The sequence below is a fragment of the Aspergillus ambiguus genome, assembly GCF_047715705.1.
Source record: "Aspergillus ambiguus strain CBS 117.58 unplaced genomic scaffold BDV59scaffold_1, whole genome shotgun sequence".
Classification (NCBI taxonomy): Eukaryota; Fungi; Ascomycota; class Eurotiomycetes; order Eurotiales; family Aspergillaceae; genus Aspergillus; species Aspergillus ambiguus.
The window spans coordinates 686,218-707,865 of NW_027395514.1; the positions used below are offsets into that span (position 1 = coordinate 686,218).

At 47.8% G+C, this 21,648-nt stretch overlaps 9 protein-coding genes across 9 annotated transcripts; 3 read left to right on the forward strand and 6 right to left on the reverse strand.

Annotated features, from left to right (window-relative positions):
• The first annotated feature begins 91 nt into the window (after positions 1-91).
• On the forward strand, positions 92-1,383 carry BDV59DRAFT_3156 (uncharacterized protein). Its single transcript, XM_073696176.1, has 3 exons — positions 92-368; positions 433-1,022; positions 1,072-1,383. The coding sequence occupies exons 1-3, from the start codon at positions 341-343 to the stop codon at positions 1,195-1,197; spliced, it is 744 nt and encodes a 247-aa protein (XP_073553091.1). The 5' UTR covers positions 92-340; the 3' UTR covers positions 1,198-1,383.
• A 139-nt stretch (positions 1,384-1,522) lies between these two features.
• Positions 1,523-3,211, forward strand: BDV59DRAFT_206833 (cytochrome P450; the record flags this gene model as incomplete). The annotated part of the gene is made up of 6 exons (XM_073694862.1): positions 1,523-1,576; positions 1,627-2,265; positions 2,350-2,424; positions 2,477-2,791; positions 2,838-3,004; positions 3,052-3,211. The coding sequence occupies 6 exons, from the start codon at positions 1,523-1,525 to the stop codon at positions 3,209-3,211; spliced, it is 1,410 nt and encodes a 469-aa protein (XP_073553092.1).
• BDV59DRAFT_3161 (uncharacterized protein) lies at positions 3,070-4,793 on the reverse strand. The gene is made up of 3 exons (XM_073696179.1): positions 4,229-4,793; positions 3,874-4,170; positions 3,070-3,807 (listed from the first exon to the last, which is right to left on the reverse strand). The coding sequence occupies exons 1-3, from the start codon at positions 4,752-4,754 to the stop codon at positions 3,359-3,361; spliced, it is 1,272 nt and encodes a 423-aa protein (XP_073553093.1). The 5' UTR covers positions 4,755-4,793; the 3' UTR covers positions 3,070-3,358.
• A 3,031-nt stretch (positions 4,794-7,824) lies between these two features.
• BDV59DRAFT_206834 (putative tannase) lies at positions 7,825-9,787 on the reverse strand (the record flags this gene model as incomplete). The annotated part of the gene is made up of 2 exons (XM_073694863.1): positions 7,825-9,648; positions 9,769-9,787. The coding sequence occupies 2 exons, from the start codon at positions 9,785-9,787 to the stop codon at positions 7,976-7,978; spliced, it is 1,692 nt and encodes a 563-aa protein (XP_073553094.1). The 3' UTR covers positions 7,825-7,975.
• Positions 9,788-11,479: 1,692 nt separating this feature from the next.
• On the reverse strand, positions 11,480-13,937 carry BDV59DRAFT_166670 (flavin-containing monooxygenase). The gene is made up of 7 exons (XM_073687751.1): positions 13,440-13,937; positions 13,351-13,364; positions 13,046-13,295; positions 12,902-12,970; positions 12,584-12,841; positions 11,989-12,534; positions 11,480-11,930 (listed from the first exon to the last, which is right to left on the reverse strand). The coding sequence occupies exons 1-7, from the start codon at positions 13,712-13,714 to the stop codon at positions 11,636-11,638; spliced, it is 1,707 nt and encodes a 568-aa protein (XP_073553095.1). The 5' UTR covers positions 13,715-13,937; the 3' UTR covers positions 11,480-11,635.
• Positions 13,938-14,926: 989 nt separating this feature from the next.
• On the forward strand, positions 14,927-16,999 carry BDV59DRAFT_3196 (uncharacterized protein). Its single transcript, XM_073696189.1, has 5 exons — positions 14,927-15,565; positions 15,626-15,662; positions 15,714-15,781; positions 15,846-16,222; positions 16,287-16,999. The coding sequence occupies exons 1-5, from the start codon at positions 15,362-15,364 to the stop codon at positions 16,747-16,749; spliced, it is 1,149 nt and encodes a 382-aa protein (XP_073553096.1). The 5' UTR covers positions 14,927-15,361; the 3' UTR covers positions 16,750-16,999.
• A 312-nt stretch (positions 17,000-17,311) lies between these two features.
• Positions 17,312-17,735, reverse strand: BDV59DRAFT_197261 (uncharacterized protein; the record flags this gene model as incomplete). The annotated part of the gene is made up of 4 exons (XM_073692876.1): positions 17,312-17,399; positions 17,465-17,551; positions 17,608-17,675; positions 17,724-17,735. The coding sequence occupies 4 exons, from the start codon at positions 17,733-17,735 to the stop codon at positions 17,312-17,314; spliced, it is 255 nt and encodes an 84-aa protein (XP_073553097.1).
• A 518-nt stretch (positions 17,736-18,253) lies between these two features.
• Positions 18,254-18,684, reverse strand: BDV59DRAFT_166675 (CFEM domain-containing protein). Its single transcript, XM_073687752.1, has 3 exons — positions 18,601-18,684; positions 18,392-18,530; positions 18,254-18,330 (listed from the first exon to the last, which is right to left on the reverse strand). Exons 1-3 carry the CDS (start codon positions 18,670-18,672, stop codon positions 18,290-18,292), a joined length of 252 nt encoding a protein of 83 aa, XP_073553098.1. The 5' UTR covers positions 18,673-18,684; the 3' UTR covers positions 18,254-18,289.
• A 1,148-nt stretch (positions 18,685-19,832) lies between these two features.
• BDV59DRAFT_3214 (uncharacterized protein) lies at positions 19,833-21,087 on the reverse strand. Its single transcript, XM_073696193.1, has one exon. The coding sequence runs from the start codon at positions 20,940-20,942 to the stop codon at positions 19,944-19,946; it is 999 nt and encodes a 332-aa protein (XP_073553099.1). The 5' UTR covers positions 20,943-21,087; the 3' UTR covers positions 19,833-19,943.
• Positions 21,088-21,648: the final 561 nt, after the last annotated feature.

Below are 21,648 nucleotides of genomic sequence, written 5' to 3' on the forward strand. Positions count from 1 at the left end.
CGGTTGTGGGTTAACGCCTACGGCGCTAGGTGTATGAGGAGGATCTATATAAACGACATCGAAGTGTAGAATTCAGCATCTGACCACCACCCGCTCGGAATCCCCATTCACGCAGCCCTGAATGACCAGAAGAAGAATTGTCTTTATTCATTGACATTGACCAACATGGCAATTTCCAGAAACACAAGTCTACACAGAGGGAAACAGCGACGGTCAGTTGGCCCTCTACTGACGCTTGAAGCAGGGTTGCTTCTCTCTCACTTCGACCAGCTCCCCAGCTTGATATACAGATTGACAACTAATAGCCTCACTTCATTCTTGCGACAAACTAAGTCCATCCATGTCGTCTCCACGCCCGAGCCATACTGGTGAGTCCTGCATGTCCCCCGCCCTGACTTTACACATACGTATACACTAACCACGCACCCCCAGAATACCTGACGATCCTAGATGCAGTCGGGGATACCGTTCCAAGAACATTGATAGGGCTTATTTGCACATACTCACCTGACTCCATTTACGGCGATTTCGATCTGACCCGAGAGCTGCACGTGGCGTGCCTGATCAACAACCTGGATAGAGTAGACGACATACTGCAGATGGGGGCTGACCCCAACTCTGTGAACTACGTCGGACTCAGCGCCTACGATGTGGCTGACCTTCTCAACCGAACCGACGTTATGAGACGCCTCATGTCAAACATGAATACCGCCAAAGACGGGATCTCAGAGCTCGTGCGCGCCGTTCGCAAAAGACACTCGACAGTCGTACGCATCCTAATGGAGATGGGGGTGAATGAACAACTGGATGAAGATCTATTTCGCAGTATATTTGTGCTTGCATGTTCGTTCAGCAGCACACTGGTGGTGGATGCTCTCATCAAATACGGCCCGGGAATCACTGTCTTCCTCCACGAGGATATGCTCGTTCAGATTGCCTTGTCTATGGGGAACTACCAGGTTGCTGAGCATGTACGGGAGATTGCTGACGAGGAAAGACGTTGGCTTGTCGCAGAAGCAGAGGTTTGTGACTGATGAGAAAGGGGGATATCGACCGCTAATATGGCTCTAGGAATATATGGTACCCGACAGCTTGATTGATGACTCGTTGCACCAGAACTGCGTTGACTGCGAGCCTGCTTTCAAGGAGCGTTGTTTGGAGAGTGATTCGGACTGGACGTCAAATGCGTTGAAATAGCCAAGCACTGGCTGCGTATTCTATACGAAAGCCCTCGATGATGTGTCGGCAGGATCTGCAGGCCATGATCGCTCCCATCCATTCCGAAGCGGGGAAGACAGGGGTCTCCTATACTCCCAGGGCAGTTTGCTACCGACTTTTGGACCGTCGGTGACGTTATTGTCGAACATATCCATAGAAACCCAGCTATTTAATCTATTTCATGCCGTGGAACATCTTGGCAGAACAGCTATAGGCGAACGTTAGAGTCTGGGCGCATCTGAACCAACACATATACGCCAGTATCCATGAACCACCCGGTTGATTTCCAGTTCAAACAACCATCATGGCTGTCTTAACCGACGAGCCCAGCAGTATCCTGGCGGTAGTAACGGCCCTCGTAGGTAGAAACCAGCCCCGCCAAGCAAAATCCTCCTGACAAAATACAAGGTGATTGTCCATATTACATCCAAAGCAGTCTACAACATCTTCTTCCACCCTCTACGCTCCTATCCGGGGCCACTCAGCCATGCTGCATTTCGACTTCCATACTGCTACAGACTACTACGGGGCAAACTCGCCTTCGACATGCTCTCGCTGCATAAGGAGTACGGAGACGTCGTACGCGTGGCTCCCAACGAGCTGGCATTCTCTCACCCCGCCGCCTGGAAGGACATCATGGGCCATCAAACGGGCGGAGGCGGGGAGGAAATGGCTAAATTTACGAACTTTTACCGCCCCGTGCCACAGTCCCCGACTAGTATCGTCAGCGCAGACCGAGACGAGCATAGCGTTCTCCGCCGCCAGTTTTCCCATGGGTTTTCGGAGCGGGCGATGCGTGCCCAAGAACCAGTCATCGCTGGATACATCGACTTGTTGATTCAACGACTGCATGAGAAGTGCGGGAATGGAGCGGAGGCGTTGAACATGACAGGCTGGTACAACTTCACGACATTTGATATAATCGGAGACCTGGCCTTTGGGCGGCCGTTCGGCTGCCTGGAAAATTCCGAGTATCACCCGTTCATCCCGTTGTTGTTCAAAGCGACAAAAATGGGAACGGTGCTGTTTACTTTGTCGTTCTACCCAGTGCTTAAGAGCTTCTTTCTTGCTATGATCCCCAAGTCGTTTATTCGCTTGTTTGAAGACCATCGGAAGATGTCGATTGAATAGCTGCGCGATCGAATAAAGCTCGAAGGTGAGCGGGATGATCTTATTGAAGGGCTGCTGAGAAAGAAAGATGAGATGGTGAGTTGCGAACTTGACTGTCTTCATGTATATGAAGCTGACGAGCGCATAGGAAATGGATATGGACAAGATTGAGTCAAACGCTAACATCCTGCTAATCGGGGGATCGGAAACCACAGCTACACTACTATCCGGAGTTACATACCTCCTTCTAATGAACTCGGACGCACTGGCGCGATTGACGGAGGAGGTTCGCGGCGCTTTCGACAGCGAAGATGAGATTGACATCCAGTCTGTCAGCAAACTGACCTACATGCTTGCCTGTCTGAACGAGGCGTTGCGAATGTATCCACCTGTACCAATTGGGTTGCCCCGCGTGGTACCGAAGAATGGGGGCCAGATTGCTGGGAATTACGTGGAAGAAGGCGTAAGGGAAGCTACACCAGTCTCGTATACAAGCTCACTGTTTGTAGACGGTGGTTGCTGTGCACCACTGGGCCTCGTATCACAACGAGAAATACTTCACGGATCCGTTTAATTTCCGCCCCGAACGTTTTCTGGGCGACGTGCGCTTTGCTGAAGATAGATTGGAAATGCTGCAGCCATTCCATGTTGGCCCTCGCAATTGCCTGGGGCGGAAGTACGTCTTTAGTGAACGGTCCTGAGAATGGATACTAAATGTGCTAGTCTCGCGTATACAGAAATGCGTTTAATTCTTGCACGTGTTATTTTTAATTTCGATATGAAAATTGCTCGAGATAGTACAGATTGGATTGAACGGCAGGGGGTCTGGTTTCTCTGGAGTAAACCTTCCCTGAACGTCTACCTGGCTCCCGCGACAAGATAGTGGACCGCCAAAGCGGCATGATTAGAGTGGGTAACCATGAAACAGAAGAGATTGTGACTAGGTATGACAGCGCGCGGACGACAATTTTTTACCAGGCGTCAAAGTGACCGGTCCAGCACTCAGAGAGTATATCTCCATATGTTTGCATCAGGACTTGCAGTGATTCCCTGCTGCCTCTGCCCCGCCAACAGTAGCGTTAAGTGAGACGAGACCTTTCATCAGTATATCGATTGATTGTTCCCAGCCGTTACCGCTAGGAGTAGCCTGTATCCTGCCATCTGTTTGGTCCGAGTTGAGATTCATTGAAAGCTGGGATTCTATAACGTGTTGGATTGCCTTTCGCAGGGTCATCGCCATCAAATTGGGTGTGATATGGTAAGAAGTGATTGGGAGATCTGCACTCATTCCATTGTGTAGATTGAAGGCTTCTTCCTTGGGAAGGGAGAGGACGGCTTTCACTGTATGTAGTATTGAATTAATAGCTTCCTGTTGATATGCACGCATTGCCGATCGAGAGCTTTCGCAAATTGTAACCAATGGCTTTGCGCTTTCAGCCAGGACCAGTACTCCAAGATCCCAGACTATCGCAAAAGAGACTAGTAATAATCAATATAGTTAGTAGTCTAGGTACAAGTTTTTAAGTTTAGGTATGTTCCACCTACCAAAATGTATTTTTGAACCAACGGAGAGGGACCCAATCTTGTCCGTACAGTGAACCATGAACGGACGAAATTGCTGATTGAATGCCTCAACCGCAGCTCTTACCGAGATGACTGCCTCAGTTGTTTCTTGGGGCAGCTCGTCCAAATACTTTGCCGAAGCCTTCAGATGTATTATTTCTCTCCAGACAAAGAAGGCTTCCGCAAATGCCTTTCGACAGATTTCTGGGACTTCATTGTCGAACCCATGATCTAATATAATGGGTAGGACATCCAGCCCATCATTGAGGTCTCCTATTTCTGCTTAGTGTTAGGAACTGAAAATCCTTCCGTCACCAAGAAAAGTGCTAGGACCTACCTTTCGTGTGCTTCGGGATATCTGGAAGCTTACAAGGTCGATCTGCTGTAAGCGCTGCTCCCGTGTCCCGGATATATCCGCCCCAACGAACAATCTGTAGACTGGCTTCTAAGAGAGCACGGTATGTAGAAGACGAGGAAATATTTGAGCAATACTCTTCAACCATGTCATGCAAATGGCAAAGATTTTCAAGCCCAGCATCAAGGAACTCATGTGCTTCAATGGACTTGGAGACTTTCAAAGGCATGGAGATGCCGTCAAAAAGAAGGATCGCATATAAAGCTCTGTACGACAGAAGGTGAAGAGCATCTTGGAGAAGTGACCGGGCCTGTAACCATGCCTCAGTGAAAAGGATTGTCGTCGAGTCGCAGCGTGTACGGGTTTCGGAGGGCATCCATTGTAGTGAGAATGTCCTAAGTACAGATTTTAAGACTGCATCTGATTGCCTTCTTTCGGATCGACTCAGACGATTGCCGTAGAGGTCACAGAAATGATCTAGAAAACGAACGACCCCTAGCATCGTCATTTTCTGATCCACAGCTTGTGTTTCTTTTGGCCTATTTTCAGCAACTAGTTGGCCTGACAACAGGCTAGACCTGAGATTAGCCTGGTGCCCTCCATCTTCTAACTTATACTTAGAATGCCCTGCATAAAGATTGCATCCCTGATCTAGAAATCTGATTGAGCAGCCCGTCACGATCGTATCGTATATTCGAGAAAGACGATCGTCAAGGATCTTGGCGTCCAGTTTATAGCCCAGTAGACGGATGGGGCTGTTGACTGAAGCTCCCAAATTAATTCTAGGTCGATAGAGAGGAGAGTCGAGAGGTTTATCGGGGGTATCTGATGGGACGTGCCTGCGAATGTCCCCCGTGCCGCACATGTGTGATGGCGACGGATCCGCAGTGTTCGCCGGGTAGGCGAGACTCTCATTGAAAATGGATACGGTATCAAAATCAAGCCACGAGCCCATAGTACTAAACCCATCTATAGGATCAGATTGAGCCTCATCATGGGATATGGTATATGCCTCCACGGTTCTGTCTGGGAGGCTGTCTGGCAGATTCCTCCTGCTGGCTTCGCTTGGATGATGGGGATTGGCCGCAGTCTCCTTCAATTTCCGTTTTGGTGTGGTAGCTAGTCGAGAATTTGCAAAATTGAATGTGCACAGGTGTCCCAGGCGACGGCAATTGGTGCAGGTAGTTGCAATATTGTCTTTGGGTGTCGGAATGACACAACGCCTCTTGGAGCGCCGACAGGGGTCACAACTAGTATTTTGACGGCGTGGAGGCCTTGCATAAGATGACCCTTCAAGAGAGGACTCCATTCGGGGCCATATAAAAAAAGACTTTCAGTAATTCTTTTGCTCTGTGGGTATGGCGAATGACTATGTAGGAAACACAAATTTAATAATGATTATAGCACGTTCTTACGTTGACATGTCACGTGACGATGGTAATTGGAGATACTGGATCCCTGGGATTGTCTCCAGGTCTCTTTATATATAGATGGATGAATTGCATATTGATGAGTCGATACAATACCTTATAACTATTGTGTCTGTGTGGATATAGTGCTATCGATACGTTCGAACGGCCCAGGCGGTATACATATATCGTCGGCATCTATAGAACCTCAACTACCCTCCGATGGACACATTCCATCACAAATCCAGACTTCATACGCAGTTTCAAAATAAGAAGTTTAAATGCACAGCAAATATTTACGGTCGGATCCTTTACACCCTCGTAGACTGCATTCTCGCCTGCCATCGGAATTGAATGCCGACTTTGTTCGCGTTCAAAGACCCTCTGAGAGGGACGATATACGACGATTGGAGTCCACATGATTCCGTCAGAACGTAGGTAGGGAAGTAAACACTTGGTAGTAAATACTTCTTTATGGCGGATAGAAACTGAGCCACCATTCGATGATGCCTTCTGTCCATCTGGAATGGCTTTGTACAGCTTTGGAACCTTCTCGACGGCTGTAGTAGTTGAGACTTCCCAGCAACATATTTGATGAGAGCTTGCTACGTGTAATACAAAAAGATGCCTTTAGTCTGAAATATGCTGTAGTAGTTGGCTCATTTTTTGCTGATTACGCAACCACACAATAATCTACCCTTATTCCTCTCGATCCTCACGAACCAAATTCCTATACGGATTGTTTGGGTCCTTTTCTTCATCTTCGGCTGATGGGATGGTCTTCCTGACTTTGCAGGGGCTCCCTACAGCTATAGAGAACGGAGGGATATCTTTTGTAACAACGGAGCCCGCACCGATTGTACAACCTTCTCCAATCGAGACACCAGGAAGAATTACGACGTCACCTCCAATCCAGCAGTCATCCCCAACAAATACTGGATGGCCAAATTCAACGAACTTCCGCCGAGACAGGATGCTAGTGTCATGACCAGCGGTGTAAATGCTCACATTAGGACCGAATTGGACTCGGTCGCCAATTACAATTAGGCTTGTGTCCAACGCCGTGAAACTGGTGGGTATTAGTATTAGGCGAGGACAGCCAATTGTAATAAAACTCACTTGAAGTTGATAAAACAGTCGCTTCCGATGATGACATTGCACCCATAATCAGGAAGAAATGGCGGTTCAATGAACGTTCCATTTCCGACTTTTCCAACGACTTTTTTAAGCAATTCAAGGCGTGTCTCGGAAATTTTGTCATAGGAGACCGTTTTTGGATCGAGATTGTTATAATCTGCGGTTACCCCGCGGCAGCGGTGCCTGGCCTCCATTAATCTCGGAATGTTCGGGTTATACCTAATTGATGTCAGTTCAGTCATCGCAGGATTCTTTCACAATCAGTTCCACATACATCATTCCCGAGACCATGCGTTCGTAGTCTTCGCATATTGGCACATGGTTCAGGCCACAGGCGAGTTTGATTATTTCTGGTCGCTTCTCTGTAGCCGCCATGACGTCGAGGTAAATATCTGACGAGGTAGAGGAGGCGATTTGCAACTAAAGAAAGTTGTATTATCAAGCAAACTTGGGTTTATTGTTGGTTGCAGGGTTAACATCCGGCACGGAATCCCTTTATAACTTTATCTGTGGAGTCTTGTCTTAGGCGGTTGGGATATTTACCCCATTAGGAATGCCTCGTGCAGACCTTAGGCCGGGGTAATTTTTGTATTATGAAAACTTACCCACAGATTCTTCCGATAATCTCCCGCGAGGCCGATATATCAACCCCGCATGATTCACCTTGGAGCTTAGACAGGATGGGCACAGTTTATCGTAGATCACATCCAGAAACCAGTATCGCCATTTAGTTCAGAAGTGTCGGAAATGTTCTCAAATTGGTAATTTCGAATTGGGTAGGTTGCGGCATTCTCCTTCAACAGACTCAGACCCCCATTGTACGGCGAGAGCCGGTGTATAGTCGCCATGGTATTATAATATACCTCTAAGTCTGTCAAAAGTTTGATTGTTTCCCTGCACATATAATAGTGTCAGATATGCATATCGTTCGCAATCCCTGGCACCAGCACGATTACTAAGAACTGGACACCAGGCAGCCGAGGTAGAATTCACCCAGACTGGTCGCTCGGCCTCTTGACTACATTTCGTGCCGGCTGTTGTGTGGCTTTCCTTCTCTGCTATGTTACTTCGTTTTCTTTACTTCTTATACATCCCAGAAGTTCTAATGTGGAAGAATATGAACAACATGGAGTGACGCGTATAGTATTGTGGCAAGTTTGGGGTTATCGATCATGTTAACCTCTCAATAAACGGGCATTGGTACACCGGTAAAGTCATAGTGCCAAGTCTCAATGGACTGCTGGTCATATTCACATTGCATCACGCCTCCTTTCCACTTTGGCCGGAGCGGCCAGCCACAGATTTGACGATTCTCTCCCGCATGCCCTCCCTGAAGCACAGTCGCATTGAGGGTAACCGGCTTCTGACCCTTCTCAACCCAGTTAATAAGAACCTGCATGTTAGTCTGCGGAAAAGGGCCATTTGGCATAAGTGGATTTGTAGAGCAGTGTGCAGCGCCCGGAACGAGATATAGTTGATACCAGTCCTTGAGGGCTTTTGCGCCATCTTGGTAGGACAGTTGAGGATACATGACGCTCCGCACCGACTCCCAGTACCGAACGGAGGATGCAGCCGGGATGCTCGCATCTGCCTCGCCGTGGAAATGAATAACTTTTCCTCCTGCCTCGTGGAACGGGGCAAGGTCTGGCCAGTCCGTCTGCAAAGTCGAGCCGTAGTCCCGCATGCCATTAATCATCCAAGACTTCAAGGTGTCATATGTCACGCCATCCAGGTCCGGGAGCGTGGTGCCGATTTTGTCGACGAGCAACGCGATGTATTCTCCACCAAGGCCATTGACCGATAGCTCCCACTTTCCGGTCGAGGAGTTATACTGGGTTGTGACATCGTCGAAGGACGCCGCAATCTGGTAAGATAAGTATACCCGTCGACCCTGAGAATCGTGTAACCCCTGAATAACCTTCTTTGCAACCTCCACACCCTGAGTTGTTACGGTACCGTTCTGCTCTGGGGTAGCAGGAGCCCACCCAGTACCAGCAGATGCAGCGCAGTAGTATGTTTTTCCAACCACAGAAGAAAAGTCAAAATGCAATTGACATAGATCTGAGCGGGATACCACGCCATCCTTAAGGCCATCTAGCGAGTCGCATGCTGAAATGGTCTCATTGAGAATCTTCTGCATCTCACACGGAGGAGGGAAATAGCCTAGTGTCTTAGTGACGATATTTGAGTACAAATGCTGGGTCTGTTGGAAGGACCACCGGAAGGCAGGGGCTCCAATAGCAGCGCCGTCGAATTGGTCTGCATAGCGCTGGATCTGACTCCACCCTTCACGGCCGCCTTCAGAGCAACCTTGGTAGTAGCTATAGAGCTTGGTCTCCTCCGCCATATCGAAGAAATTCCGAGTGAACTGCTTTCCAATCTGACCAAGTTCCCTCTGAGCCCTGTACGCAAACATGTACAGGGTGTCATAATTCAGGGTGCCGTTCGCGAGGAGCATTACGGCATCAGCTTGCACGGAGAATCCGCCAAAGCCGCCATCCGTAGCACCGGCCACGGCACCGTACATAACACCACCCGGAAGAGATTGATCGCCCGAGTTGATGGCATAGCCGCCGCCTCCGGTGGAAAGGTATCGATTCTGGAATTTTGAAGGCTCTGGCAACCAATATTTAACTAGAACCCGATCATCTTTGCCGTCGTGAGAATACGCCATGGTCACGTTGCAGTAAGAAAATGTAGCGGCAGGGAAGAAGGTGCCGTCAGCAGGAGTGGATACATTGTACACCGTGTTGGCTGTGACCGAAGTCGCATCGAGACTAATCCCCTGAATAAAATCTGAGGCAGGTAATTTAGATCGGGCATACTCAGCCGTGCAGACATGTTCGAGGCTGCTGCCTGCCGCAACACATGCGCAAGAAATGGCTGCAATGACCACCGCCCGGAGGCCTCGATAAGGTAGAACCATCATGGAGGTGGGTACAGATGACTAGGGAACAAATCGCCTGGTGTTGTTACCTGCAAAGACGAAAAACATGATACTTTATATCTGATTCAGGGTTATTATGGATGCTGTTGAGTCCCACACTAGCAAATTACAGTCCCTATCCCCGAGGCAGAATCAGCGGCTCTAAAGCTCGATAAGGCAGTCGAGTCCGTGAAACTGACGGCCTCCCCTTAAATCTAACAAGGATCCGGTTAGTCTCCTGCATATCCCCACAGTATGGCAAAGCAAATATCCGTGTCTGTCAAAGAGCCTAGCGAAGCTTAAACCCATCCCCACACATTTCTCCACAGTCCACATACATGACCCCGGAATTTATGATGCGGGGAGGAACAATGGAGGTTGACCTACACAAAGGTGGCAAAAATACTAGGGCAACTAACCGATCGAGTGTACCTGAGGGAATATCAAATACATATTTTAAGTGGGAAATATTGCCTGAATAGTATATTCGTGGGTCTTCTTTCTGCGAGCTGAGAATCCAGGCTGCGAGAGCAAAACATGCATTCCATTGCGCCATAGCCCGATTGGTATATCCACGAAAGTTGTGGTCTCATATATAACCCTCTGCACCATGATATTTAGGCCGGGCATTGTGATTGATTGCTGACGTTTTGTCCATCCAAGTTCCAAGAATAGCCGTTTATTTTCTAAAGAGCCGCGAGGTATTAGAGACACCGGTAACATTCAGGGATGGTCTAATGTACTCACCAAAGAAAGATTGGACCCAGGATCTATTGACCTTACCGAAAAACTTATCTCGGAGGACAACTATGTATGCCGCCGTCTCCCTATAACTGAAAGCCTGTCCAAGCTCCGACATGCTAAATTCAGGGTTGGTAGACATAGAGGTATTCACACGAGCTTCGCGAGCCTTGGCAGCTACGTGAATATCGATGACAGTGTGCTTCCAGTAGGAGCGTGTTTCGTAAAATATTAGCCGATTGAAGTTGTGGTTGTCTCCAAAGTAAGAATCTTGCCGACTAAGATTGTGCTTAGCCTTCCTGCATGACCATAGAGACTGGGGGTTAGCATAGAAACAAACCTCAGGGTAGCGTCATGCTATAGTAAGTTATGTCTATTTAGGTGATTCAGGGAGAAGATGTAGCATTTAGCTTTGGGTTCGTGGTGAGTGCTTCCTGGAACAGAAATTAGGCCGGCACTTTGTCGGCAAACGCCGTTCCCAACGCATCAATTATGCGTTGCCCCAGTATGCTTTTTCCACTATGGGGCAGAAATCCATGTTTCGCAAGAGCATTCAACATAGGACAAGGTGTCCGCATTATCTACTATGTAAGACTAGCCCACCAATGTACCAATGGTATGTACCATCATTGAATCCGGAGGTCAACCACGATAGAGGGTGTTGTAGTTTCTGGCCCAAGCTCAGAGGGACAACCGCTGAGATCAAAAAGGTGCTCGTCTCATTGTGGATCATTGTGGATATTCCACGTTCAGCCAACTCCCAGTGAGTCCCTGCCCAAATATATAGCCCGAGGCGGGGCTGAAAACATGACCGGAGGACAGATGGAATACTTACTCCTCATTGGTGTTCTCACCAAAGGGATGGAGAAGCTGTGGAACGTGAAATTACTACCAGAGTTGGGGTAGAGTTGATCGTAGTACATTAAGATACAGGTTCTGAACCGATTCGGATCGAGACACTGTTCATGAACTTAATGTGAGACTACGTATAGAGTCGCGTGTAACTAACCTAAGATTGGTGACAAAGTTACTTCGCATGTAGTATTATATTGGGACAGGAGAACATTATTCCACATTTATAACGCATGCACGTAGACTATAGTATGAGCATGAAACCGGGTCCTCACTCCCTCCATTATTACAGTGAACGCCTGGCAAAATTTTATCGTCACCTAATTACATGTAGTATGCCAGGTTTCCAGATCCATGCTTGTCATGGATGCTCTCGCCGTTGCCCAAACAGTAAAATCGGTTCTTCGAGCGGTACTGAATATTGAAATGCTCGCCGCCAATGTTTTCAAGGCAGTCCTTGAAATGCAAGATGGAGCCTGGGTAAACTCCGGTGACGTGGCCGGATTGCTTGCCATTTTTGTACCAGCTGCGGCATCCATCAGACCAGACCATGCGCTTGAGAAATTCCTGGGCGTAGACGTTATAGTCATCCATGGCTTCACGCTTGACATCGATTGATCTGTCCAAGAATATATGAGTGATCCCAACGAGAGAAGGCAAGACAACGCAAAACTTACTTGATGTCTTCGGTGGCAATCTTCTTGGCCCATCGCAGGATGTAATCACATGTCCATGATACCTGTGTCAACACTGATCCATGCGAGATGGGGCAATTGGGGCCATTGAAAATAAAGTAGTTTGGCATAGTATCGACCTGCACAGCAAAGAAGGCTTCTGGGTCAGTTTTCCAACGCTCATCTAGGACTGCACCATTGCGGCCTATTAGCTTCCAAGACGGAATGAAGCTAGTGTCAAATCCGGTTGCGCAAACTATCATGTCGAACTCCTGCTCGTCTCCGCCGACTGTCTTGACCCCCCGCTCGGTGATGCGTTCAATTGGGTCAAAGGTCATTGTCGCATTGGGGTTGGCAAAGGCCTCCAGGTAGCCATCGCCAGGTGTTAGGCGTCGACAGCCGGGGCGGAATTCAAGATCAGACATCTTGGCCACCACATTTGGGTCTGGGATACCTTTCATTCGTTCAGCCATCTGCTGTTTGCAGATAGCAGTTAAACCCAGCTGAATTGGATGGTCCTTGTACATGCCATAGAAAAAGCCGTTCACACTGCACAGCCACTTTTAGCATCTATGTTTTAAGGGTGATGAAGTCTTACCTAGCCTCCAATTCACGTCGGTACTGGAGATGCGCTTCCGGGTCTTCAGCGAACTTCTTCTTCTGCTCTTCTGTATAGGCAAAGTTTCTGCCGTCAAGAGTCTTCTCTGCACAGAAATTGACTGAGACCCAGGTAGGGTTGCGGACGAAGTTGACCAACTTTGCCACTTTGGGTTGCATAGCTCCGACGCATTGTATTCCCGAGGAACCATTCCCAATCACCGCAACGCGCTTGTTGGTCCAATCATAAGAGTGATCCCTACAAAACATTTAGTCAGAAGTTAGACTGGCAAAAATTGGGGAAGGCTGGGACTCTTACCATATTGATGTGTGAACCAATTTACCCTTGAAGTCCGACAACCCTTCGATCTGTGGCCAATTCGTTTTGCTGGGAACTAAATATCAACAATGGTTCTCGAATATACAATATATTCGGATTAGTGTATAGGAAATGAGAGCCCACCTGAGAAATCCGGAGGCATTTACAAGAATATCAGCCTCATCATCCTTTATCGTGCCGGCCTGATCAACCCGCACAAGCCATTTACCTGCGTCATCATCCCAAACGGTCTCTTTGACGCGGGAATTGAATCGAATATTCTTATCAAGATTCCACTTCTTGACCGTATTCTTGATGTATTCCTCAATTTCAGGTCCAGGGGAATAAAAGTGGGACCAATCAGGGTTAGGCTCGAACAAGAACGTGTACGCGTCTGAAAAAAAAAAAAGGTCAGGCATTGTGATACAGATTTTGGGGGAATATCATACGAGAAGGGATGTCACTAGGGAAATTCATCAGTACGGTCAGCCCAGGAATAAACCAGTTAGAACAGATGCGCAGGTCACAAACCACATACCAGGCAACTCCAGGATAGGTATTCTCGAACCACGTACCCCCCACCTCGTTGTTCTTCTCGTAGATGACCAGGTCAATAACATCGCTCAATTTTAACTCATGGTCAATTTTGTGCGCCAGTGTCAAACCTGAATAGCCCGCACCAATACAAACAATTTTCAACTTTCTGCGGGCATACGCTGGCTGGTCACTGCAAGGCATCCAATTCTTGGGTGTCGCACCACTAGCGACTCCATTGGCGGGGGTAGGGCCATTTGAGATTTGAGGAACAGTCATTGCGGCGGATTAAATTAGGTGCAAGAACAAAGGGATTTTACTTTGACTTCAGTTACATTCGTCAAGGGTGGGAGTGTCCCTTTTAAAAGGCCATTGTCAGCAGTGAGTCTCCCCCGCATTTATGACTTAAGTCATGTCTTCGATAAGCCACATAGCCCAACCTTTCTACATCCTGTGATCCATACTCAAAGGTGCCTAGCGCAAGTCTCTAGAGAACGAAAAGGAGACCTCGAGTGACAAGGGGCCCGACTCCCTGGTCACCTGCGTCCATAATTATCAACCGCGACGAACCTGCAAAAGTACGAAAGTTCCTCACGGACTTGTCCAGACCAGCGCGGCATCGCGGAAAACGACCTCGGGCGACATTGGCCAAACTAGTAGTTGACAGGTCGAGAAAGGATGGACAAAGCATGGACCACGCCGTTGTGTCAGGACCCAAGATAACCTATTACTAAAGGGTCCCACACGGGTGATAGCGAGCGAATATGGCATCCGAATGGCCAAGGAGAGAAAGCAAGGCAGTTTTCAATCCTAGCGCGGGTGCCACCTGTAAAAGTTCCGACTAACTAGATGTGAATGGATTAGCGTCCGAGTCCAGCTGCGCCCTAGTGCTTAGACCTTTGGCTAGGTGCATATTCCCCGACAGCATACTAGTTCGATATCTTCGGCTGTAGCTTTAGATCCCAATTAGCTCCAGCGACAAGGTCTTGGTCACCCCGCAACGTTTTTTCCTGGGACTTTTGTCACCGGGCTTTGTGAATCATTTCCCACCCTAATCCAAGCAGCATTCGCGGTATTTACAGAGTACTGTGTTGGCGGCTGTTGATGACAGAAATGACCCCTGTTCAGTGTATCGCCTATCACTACCCACTATGGGCATGATCAGAGGTGGAAGGTGGAAAACAGTAGCCGCTTTCTGTCGAGCATTTTCAGAGGAATAATTACTGGGAGATTCCTCTACCCTGACCTGATTGATAGTTTTAGAGTTCTCAAACAACCAACAAAAGCAAACTTTTCGTATTCCACCGGATTGCTGAAGATTCTTGGTGGCTTTGTGATAGGGAAAGAAGCATATTATCAATAAAACCCCAAAACTTGGAACGCAATCAGGGGAAGGGGCCAGGGTGCAACAGTGATACGCGAGATGTGTTGATCAGGATGTCCTTCGAGTATTTCTGTCCCAGTTAACCCCTGTTGATTCACCTGTCATAATCACTAGCGCATCCACAGAAGCCACGAGATCCTGTTGGTTCTGCAGCCGTGAACTCCCCAGCGCGGCCGGTATCCAAATGTCTTGTTTTAACTGTTAAACCGGGGGATAGGTCTATTCTCCGATGTTATGCCTGTCAAGGATCAAATTCCTAGACATGCGGATCCTACTTATACAGGTCAAGTCGATGTCAAACCACTCTTGGTCCAAAAGTACTGCCACTTCCGTGGAACGGGACTCGCACCATAAAAACGTTCAAGTATATATTCGATGGGTAACGAGGTAGATTAGACACTTTTGTGTCGAGCCTTTTGGTCAGTTCGTGTGTGCAGGTTGTTCGCCATTCGTCCCGGGTGCACCTGTTTGCACTATAGTCACATTTATCTTCCACTGCTCTTCCCTCTTCCCTCTCCTTGCTATACCTGCAGAGATTCACAATGCCTAGTAATATAGCGACCGGTGACTTTGGTCCAGCACCACCAGGGGTGGACTTGAGCAAGAACCAGACCGGCAATCTGCTTGGAGCTGTGGTTCCCGTTGCAGTACTTGGGTCTATCGCTGTGGGATTACGTATCCTTGCTCGATTGAAAACCAAGGATGTACGCCTGGCTATAGATGACTATCTGATTCTCCCAGCATTGGTAAGCCTCATTTTCGCTCTTCCCTTCAGACTAACGGTATTTACTGACCAAACAACTCAGCTGTTTTCGTGGGGAACAGCGATATCTTGTTTTCTGAGTAGGTCCTTTGCCGTTAGTTAGCCTTCGGCTTTCTTACTCACCCAATCAGGTATCCCATATGGAAACGGTTATCATTTGCAATCTTTGACTACTGGGGAGTTTATAATTGTGTGGAAGGTATGACGGAACAGCCCCCATGGTCATGAGGCATAACCATACTAATGCCTAAGCAACCATGCAGATCCTTTTTGCGTATGTCATGATATATGCCACTGCAGTCACCTTTACAAAAGCCTCCATCGTTATGTTTTACGGCCGCATTTTCGGTTTCCGCTGGTCGTTAGGCATCTGCTTGTTCCTGGTGATTGGATATTGGATTACTATCATCGTCACTATCAATGTCGCCTGTCGGCCGCTTCCGTATTTCTGGCTCTTATACACCGATCCTACCGCCAAAGGGGTCTGCATCGACGTACCAAAATTCTTCTTTGGAAACGGCATCGGAGCAATGCTAATCGATGTGATAATCCTCTGCATGCCTATGCCGATTATCTACAGGTTACAAATGCCGTTATCCCAAAAGGTAGCGGTTGTGGGTATTCTACTACTGGGTAGCTTGTACGTTGTCGTTTTTCCAAAACCCCATTTATCACAAGACTCTAACAGGCGGCTATCATGGCAGTGTATGTGTAGCAAGTATTTGCCGAATCCTTGCGCTCCAGCGCAATACACAGGGAACAGATGCCACGTGGACCATGGCGCCAGTCTTCATCTGGTCGTGCGTTGAGCCTTTTGTTGGCATTATTTGCGCTTGCCTTCCGACATTTGGACACTTCTTCCGTCGTTGGTGGGCGACTGTGCGAACTCGCTCTGGTGGCAGCAGCGAGCAAACGGGCAGTCTTCCTTCTAAAACAGCGACATGGATCAAGCGGAACCGCGTGCATAAACCCCCCAAAGACTCCTTATTCAGCACAGTGAATGACTTTGGGTGTGTGGATGAGGTTCACTTGATGAACGATATTAACGCATCGCGTTCGGTGAAAGAAGAAGCTGGCAGCGAGAGCCCTGATATTGAACGTCAAGGGGCCATTACGATGAAGCAGGATGTGGATGTGACATGGGCTCAGAAGCGTGCACGGTATTAGCAGACAAAGTAGTGCTGACCCACTTACAAGCTGTTTATTTCGTATCCTTTGCTGGGCACACGGGCCAGGAACCTATATGTTTTCCTACGTTATGGCAATGAAATTTCTTTCAGTTTATGTCAGTATATGAGGAAGCACGTATTCGCTGGGATACTTCGGAACCCATCTGTTCTGAATGAACTCTTGAGCCTCAGCCACCTATTTCCATAGATAAACCGGACCACTTAAAAATTGATCAATAGGATGCGAGCTTGGCAGCACCGGCATGGTATAATCGTCAGATGCACCGTAGTCATCGAAACCATATCCTATACACTTAATCGAGTGTATATTAAAACAGTTTTCAGCTATATAACGGATTTATATGTTATGGCAAAATGGTACACATAATTACATGGCGGGCGAGGAACTACCCCAGCTATTCAAAACCACATAATCCAATGAACATACTCTTTTCATTGAAGATGAACTAAGTGACCATACGTAACCTTCCTCTGAGAAAAGCTGCTGTGAATCAATTATTAGACAAAGCTACCATTATAATTCATTGTACGTATGTGCTTTAGTCATCTTCGACATGGACCAGCAAACCCTCGGGATACTCGGAGAGCTGTATATCCTCTGCTTCCATATCATCGTCTGCTTCCAGACTATCATAGTCAAAGCATTAGTAAGGCAAAGTTATCTCTTTTTCCAAATCTAGGACCTGGCTTACGTTGCCTCGATGACCGGCGGAGTGCGATGGCTGATACTGATCGGTTTCTGCACTGAAACACCCTTATCAGAGAACATCGCTTCAACACTACCCTTGATGTTATTATTTATCTTGTGACGTCGAGGGGAAAGAGCGAAACTCACGCCTTTTCATCGTTGCCCTGACCGAAGTTCTCCCATGCCTGTTCGCTTTCAAAGCGAATGCTTGCAGTCTTCCCAGTCAATATAAGATGAACCATTGCGATTCCATTTTAGCTTACCAAAAGGTGCATTTTGGGTCGGTATATATGTGAATTGCTGAGTGCTTGAACCTGATAAAGGACGGGTGTTAGGACAGGACAGATAACTGCTAGAGGGGGAAGGTTGTCTAAATAAGGGCCAGTCAATTCTGGATACGTCATCCGTCGTCATCGGTTTGATGCGCAGTGGACTGTGTCAGTCGTTCAAGAGTATATTAAGTTTTATGGTCCATGGAGCGGACGTTGGTTTGTGGGCCGGAATCCCCGCACCTTTGTTGGCTGTGACGGCTCCTCAATCGAATGGTCGTTCTTCTGACAGTTTTATTAACTCGACGCTGGCAAAGACTGCGCGGGTGTAGTTTCCGAAGATCATCCGCGTCGTGGACATAAAGCGTTACCTACTTTACTATTCAGGCGCACCTGCTCCCGGGATCCGCTATGAAATATTTGTGAGAATCTTACAGTGTATGATAGGGTCTACGACAATGAATCTCCCAGTAGACATATCCCGATTTACTGCTATGTAGCAGCAACATCCCAGAAATACTAATAACCATTTTATACCTAGCCGTGTTCATTCGCCCTAATCACGAAGACCCGCAAAATTGCTTCTGAAGACGCAGTGCTTCTGTAAGTAGGATAGGAAAGTAAGCACGTAGTTTTGAAATATGGATTGCTGTCCTACTTACCATCCTGATCCTTCTTGTCGGAACAACGTCGGCCAATGCATTCTCTCATGATGTTTTGGAAGTCGTTGTTACTGCAATAACAGGTGACCTGTCCGTAACCACATTTGGCGGTGGAGGGCCCTTCCTTAAGGCAGTCATCCTGAAGTTGGATTAGTTAGCTACCAGAAAATCTCGCTTGGGTAGTTTCGTTGTTAACAGCTATGACTCACAAGGCACTGAGGGATTGCTGCAACAGAAGACAGCAACACAGATAAAGGGATGACGACAGTAGAGAGCTTCATATTTTTGTCAGGCTAAGGGTTGTGACTCAAGAGGATCAAAAAAAACTTGTCTTATTGATAGGACGATCAGGGAAGATAGGGCTGGTGATAATTAAATAGCCCTCGGTTAGTGAGGATAGTGACCGCCCTATTTCACCGACATTTTTTTTTTATGCAAGGGCTAATGATCTCCTAACATCTAGCTTTGGCAGATTCATTATTGTTACATCCCTACTGCCGAAAAGTAGCCCGGCATATATATAAAAGTTTAATCATAACCCATGAGGCCAGTAGAAGGGTGTTCTTAAGAACCTCTGACGGTCGAAGCTTAGATCAGCCTTTCCTGGGCTGTACCCGACTACTGCAAGGGATTATCGAAGAGCTTATAGACAAGTTGTCCGCTTGTTGTCTGTATAAGTAAGCAGTCTGTGAGATCTGATGATTGCATAATATAATAGAGATTCTCTTCTTCCACTTGTAGAGTTCTTCTCCTGCGGGGTTGATTACGCATAGATGCGTCGTTCGCTCTCCATCTATTCTATCTCCCACCGCAAATGCAGGAAATATACCTATGCCGGCGGTGAGGGTAAAACACGGTGGTCACACATACCGATAGCACAGCAGTAGGCGAAGACAACTAAGCAGAAGGTAAAAGCTTGAGAATGCGTTATTATCTTCTAAGGAAAACTTTGTCGTCATTTCCTAAGTGTGGTATTCTGCTGGTATGCTATTTAGTATTAAGACTCCGGGGGCACAGTAGGGACTCGGGACGTTGCGAGGCAGTGTGGGCTAATGGGCTATGGATTCCTAAATAGTTTCAATGCAGCAAATACCAAAGGTGTAGTGTATCATATTACTCCTTAAACTGAGCAACTAGCTAGTACTGTCGGTTTCGAGTCTTTTCCTCTATGTATGTCTCCCCGGTTACTCTTGGGAATGTTAATCCTATCCCTTGCGCCGAAAGTATGGTGTGCACCCCCAATATTTTGAAAAGTTACCGCTTCCTAGAATAAGCTGGAGCGTAGCTGGGTAAAATATTCTATTGAAGGTGGAAGCTTATGTGTTAGAGATAGGGATACTAATATGGATTTATTGGAGAATGCTTGATTGCTATGTCAGAATCCGAGCTTGTAAGTACCTTAGAAAAGATCAAGCATATTATTTTGGCGATATCCAGTGTGCACCAAAAGAAGACTATGATATTATTTTCTATTCAGTTACGTATGAGTCTATATATTATACATTTGCAAGCTGCAACAGGTTGACAATTGAGTTGAATAGGTGAACGAGGTCTAGTCAGACGCTGGCTGGCCCGAAGGCGACCGTGTAATCCACTCCAACTCCTTCCTTGTTTCAGTAATAACTTCATTCCAATCCTGTTTCCTTAACCAGCCCTCGAAGGACTCGGTCTTCACCGGTTTTCCAAGTTGACTTGGGTGGATCACGTCCTCGATCCCTCCCGTGTAACCATATTCCTGAATAAAGGCTGGCCCCGACAGCACCTCCCAAGGGACATTGAACATTGTATGCATCTGTTCATATGTTAGGACCACCAGGTCGGCCTTAACCCCGGTGACTTTCGACCAGAGGTCGACAACCTCCCTCATCGAAAGATAACTGTCGTATGCGAGTAATCTGGTTCGGGGTGCTTCGTCCACTAGCCCTTTGACAAACGGGCCAGTGGATTCCGTAGTAGCAATAATGGGGAGCTTGGTATCTTCCTTCAAAGGGACAAAAAACCGATATCTACGGACGGAGTCGTCCCATCTTGGCACGAAGAGTGGGTTCGTGGTGTATGCTCCCAAAATTATGTACGAGGTCTTCGCCGCCAGGGCTGGAAGTTCCGTTTCAATGTAGTCCTTGACTTCAGCCTTGGTGTCCCAGTGGTAGGAAGTTGAGTACTTTCCATTAGAATGCTTCTTCATTGGACCGAGTATGGAGTACACGAATCGCTCCAGGGTAGGGACGCCGGCGGCTGCAATGGCGGCGTTCTTGCCATGTTCCACCTCGATGTCGTAGGCTTTTTGGTTGTCGCCGCTGGAGCGGTAGGGCCCCCAGAAGTCGGTATTAGAAAAGATGACATGCGCACCTTCGAAGGCTGAGGATAGGGACTCGATCTCGGAAAGGTCGGCTTTGACTATAACGGCGCCCTCGGAGGCGAGACCCTGTGCAGTGGGAGAGGTCGGGTTGCGGGTAAGGCACCGGACTTTCCAATCGCCAAGACTGAGAAATGTCCTGGCGACAGACATGCCCTGATTGCCCGTGGCACCGACGATAGCGATGGTTTTCATGGTTATTGATTGTCGATGTTGGAGAGTTATCTGTTATGCTGATGGGTAAGGATGATTGATGAGACTGGGAATTGGAGGTTGAAGAGATCCATATTTATAGCCTAGACTTAGATAGCAAGTTTCTTCCGGGACGAAGTGATTCCCAGATATCGCATATTGCATGTAGTAATTAATGCACAGTAAGCCAGAAGGTAAGCCACATGGCTTACGGTGGCTTATCGGATCGGGGTGAATTGGCCGATTGGTCCCAAAAGGCGTAAGCCAAAGTTCCGTGGCTGAACTTCCCTCCAACTTGTCATCAAGTTCGTCTAACAATTCGCACAATGAGAGAGAATCCCGATATTGGAGCGCGAAAACGCCCAAAGCGCATAATCACGCCGGCCCGAAAGGAACAGAACCGTGTCGCCCAGCGGGTCTATCGTGAGTGACTCGGAGATCTCCGCAACAGCGGTAAACTGACTGAGGCGAGTAGGCCAGAGACAAAAAGAACGACTGACTCGAAGGAACCACCCTGCTAAAGAACCAGTTACCATCAGGGAGCTCCGACCTTCGGTATCAGACTCCTCGTGCTCTCAGCATGAACCAGTGGCTGTCGACGTTGTGCAACAAGGCAATTGGCCCGCAGTGGATCTACCCGGTTCACGCTTGAGAACCCAAAAGCCGTTGCTATTGACGTTTGACCATATATTTCCCGCCGATGGCGACT

Excerpts from the sequence above, each read along its gene's own strand:
- BDV59DRAFT_166675 (XM_073687752.1), bottom strand. The coding sequence starts at position 18,672 with ATGAAGCTCTCTACTGTCGTCATCCCTTTATCTGTGTTGCTGTCTTCT. Across the intron at positions 18,531-18,600 it reads CAGCAATCCCTCAGTGCCTT|GATGACTGCCTTAAGGAAGG; the intron begins GTGAGTCATAGC and ends ATCCAACTTCAG. Across the intron at positions 18,331-18,391 it reads CGACAAGAAGGATCAGGATG|AAGCACTGCGTCTTCAGAAG; the intron begins GTAAGTAGGACA and ends TCCTACTTACAG.
- BDV59DRAFT_3214 (XM_073696193.1), bottom strand. The coding sequence starts at position 20,942 with ATGAAAACCATCGCTATCGTCGGTGCCACGGGCAATCAGGGCATGTCT.
- BDV59DRAFT_166670 (XM_073687751.1), bottom strand. The coding sequence starts at position 13,714 with ATGACTGTTCCTCAAATCTCAAATGGCCCTACCCCCGCCAATGGAGTC. Across the intron at positions 12,842-12,901 it reads TTGGTTCACACATCAATATG|GGATCACTCTTATGATTGGA; the intron begins GTAAGAGTCCCA and ends AATGTTTTGTAG. Across the intron at positions 12,535-12,583 it reads CGACGTGAATTGGAGGCTAG|TGTGAACGGCTTTTTCTATG; the intron begins GTAAGACTTCAT and ends GTGGCTGTGCAG.
- BDV59DRAFT_3156 (XM_073696176.1), top strand. The coding sequence starts at position 341 with ATGTCGTCTCCACGCCCGAGCCATACTG. Across the intron at positions 369-432 it reads TCCACGCCCGAGCCATACTG|AATACCTGACGATCCTAGAT; the intron begins GTGAGTCCTGCA and ends ACGCACCCCCAG. Across the intron at positions 1,023-1,071 it reads GGCTTGTCGCAGAAGCAGAG|GAATATATGGTACCCGACAG; the intron begins GTTTGTGACTGA and ends ATATGGCTCTAG.
- BDV59DRAFT_3196 (XM_073696189.1), top strand. The coding sequence starts at position 15,362 with ATGCCTAGTAATATAGCGACCGGTGACTTTGGTCCAGCACCACCAGGG. Across the intron at positions 15,782-15,845 it reads AGTTTATAATTGTGTGGAAG|ATCCTTTTTGCGTATGTCAT; the intron begins GTATGACGGAAC and ends GCAACCATGCAG. Across the intron at positions 16,223-16,286 it reads ATTCTACTACTGGGTAGCTT|TGTATGTGTAGCAAGTATTT; the intron begins GTACGTTGTCGT and ends CTATCATGGCAG.
- BDV59DRAFT_3161 (XM_073696179.1), bottom strand. The coding sequence starts at position 4,754 with ATGACGATGCTAGGGGTCGTTCGTTTTCTAGATCATTTCTGTGACCTC. Across the intron at positions 4,171-4,228 it reads TATCCCGAAGCACACGAAAG|AAATAGGAGACCTCAATGAT; the intron begins GTAGGTCCTAGC and ends AACACTAAGCAG. Across the intron at positions 3,808-3,873 it reads TGGTTCAAAAATACATTTTG|TCTCTTTTGCGATAGTCTGG; the intron begins GTAGGTGGAACA and ends GATTATTACTAG.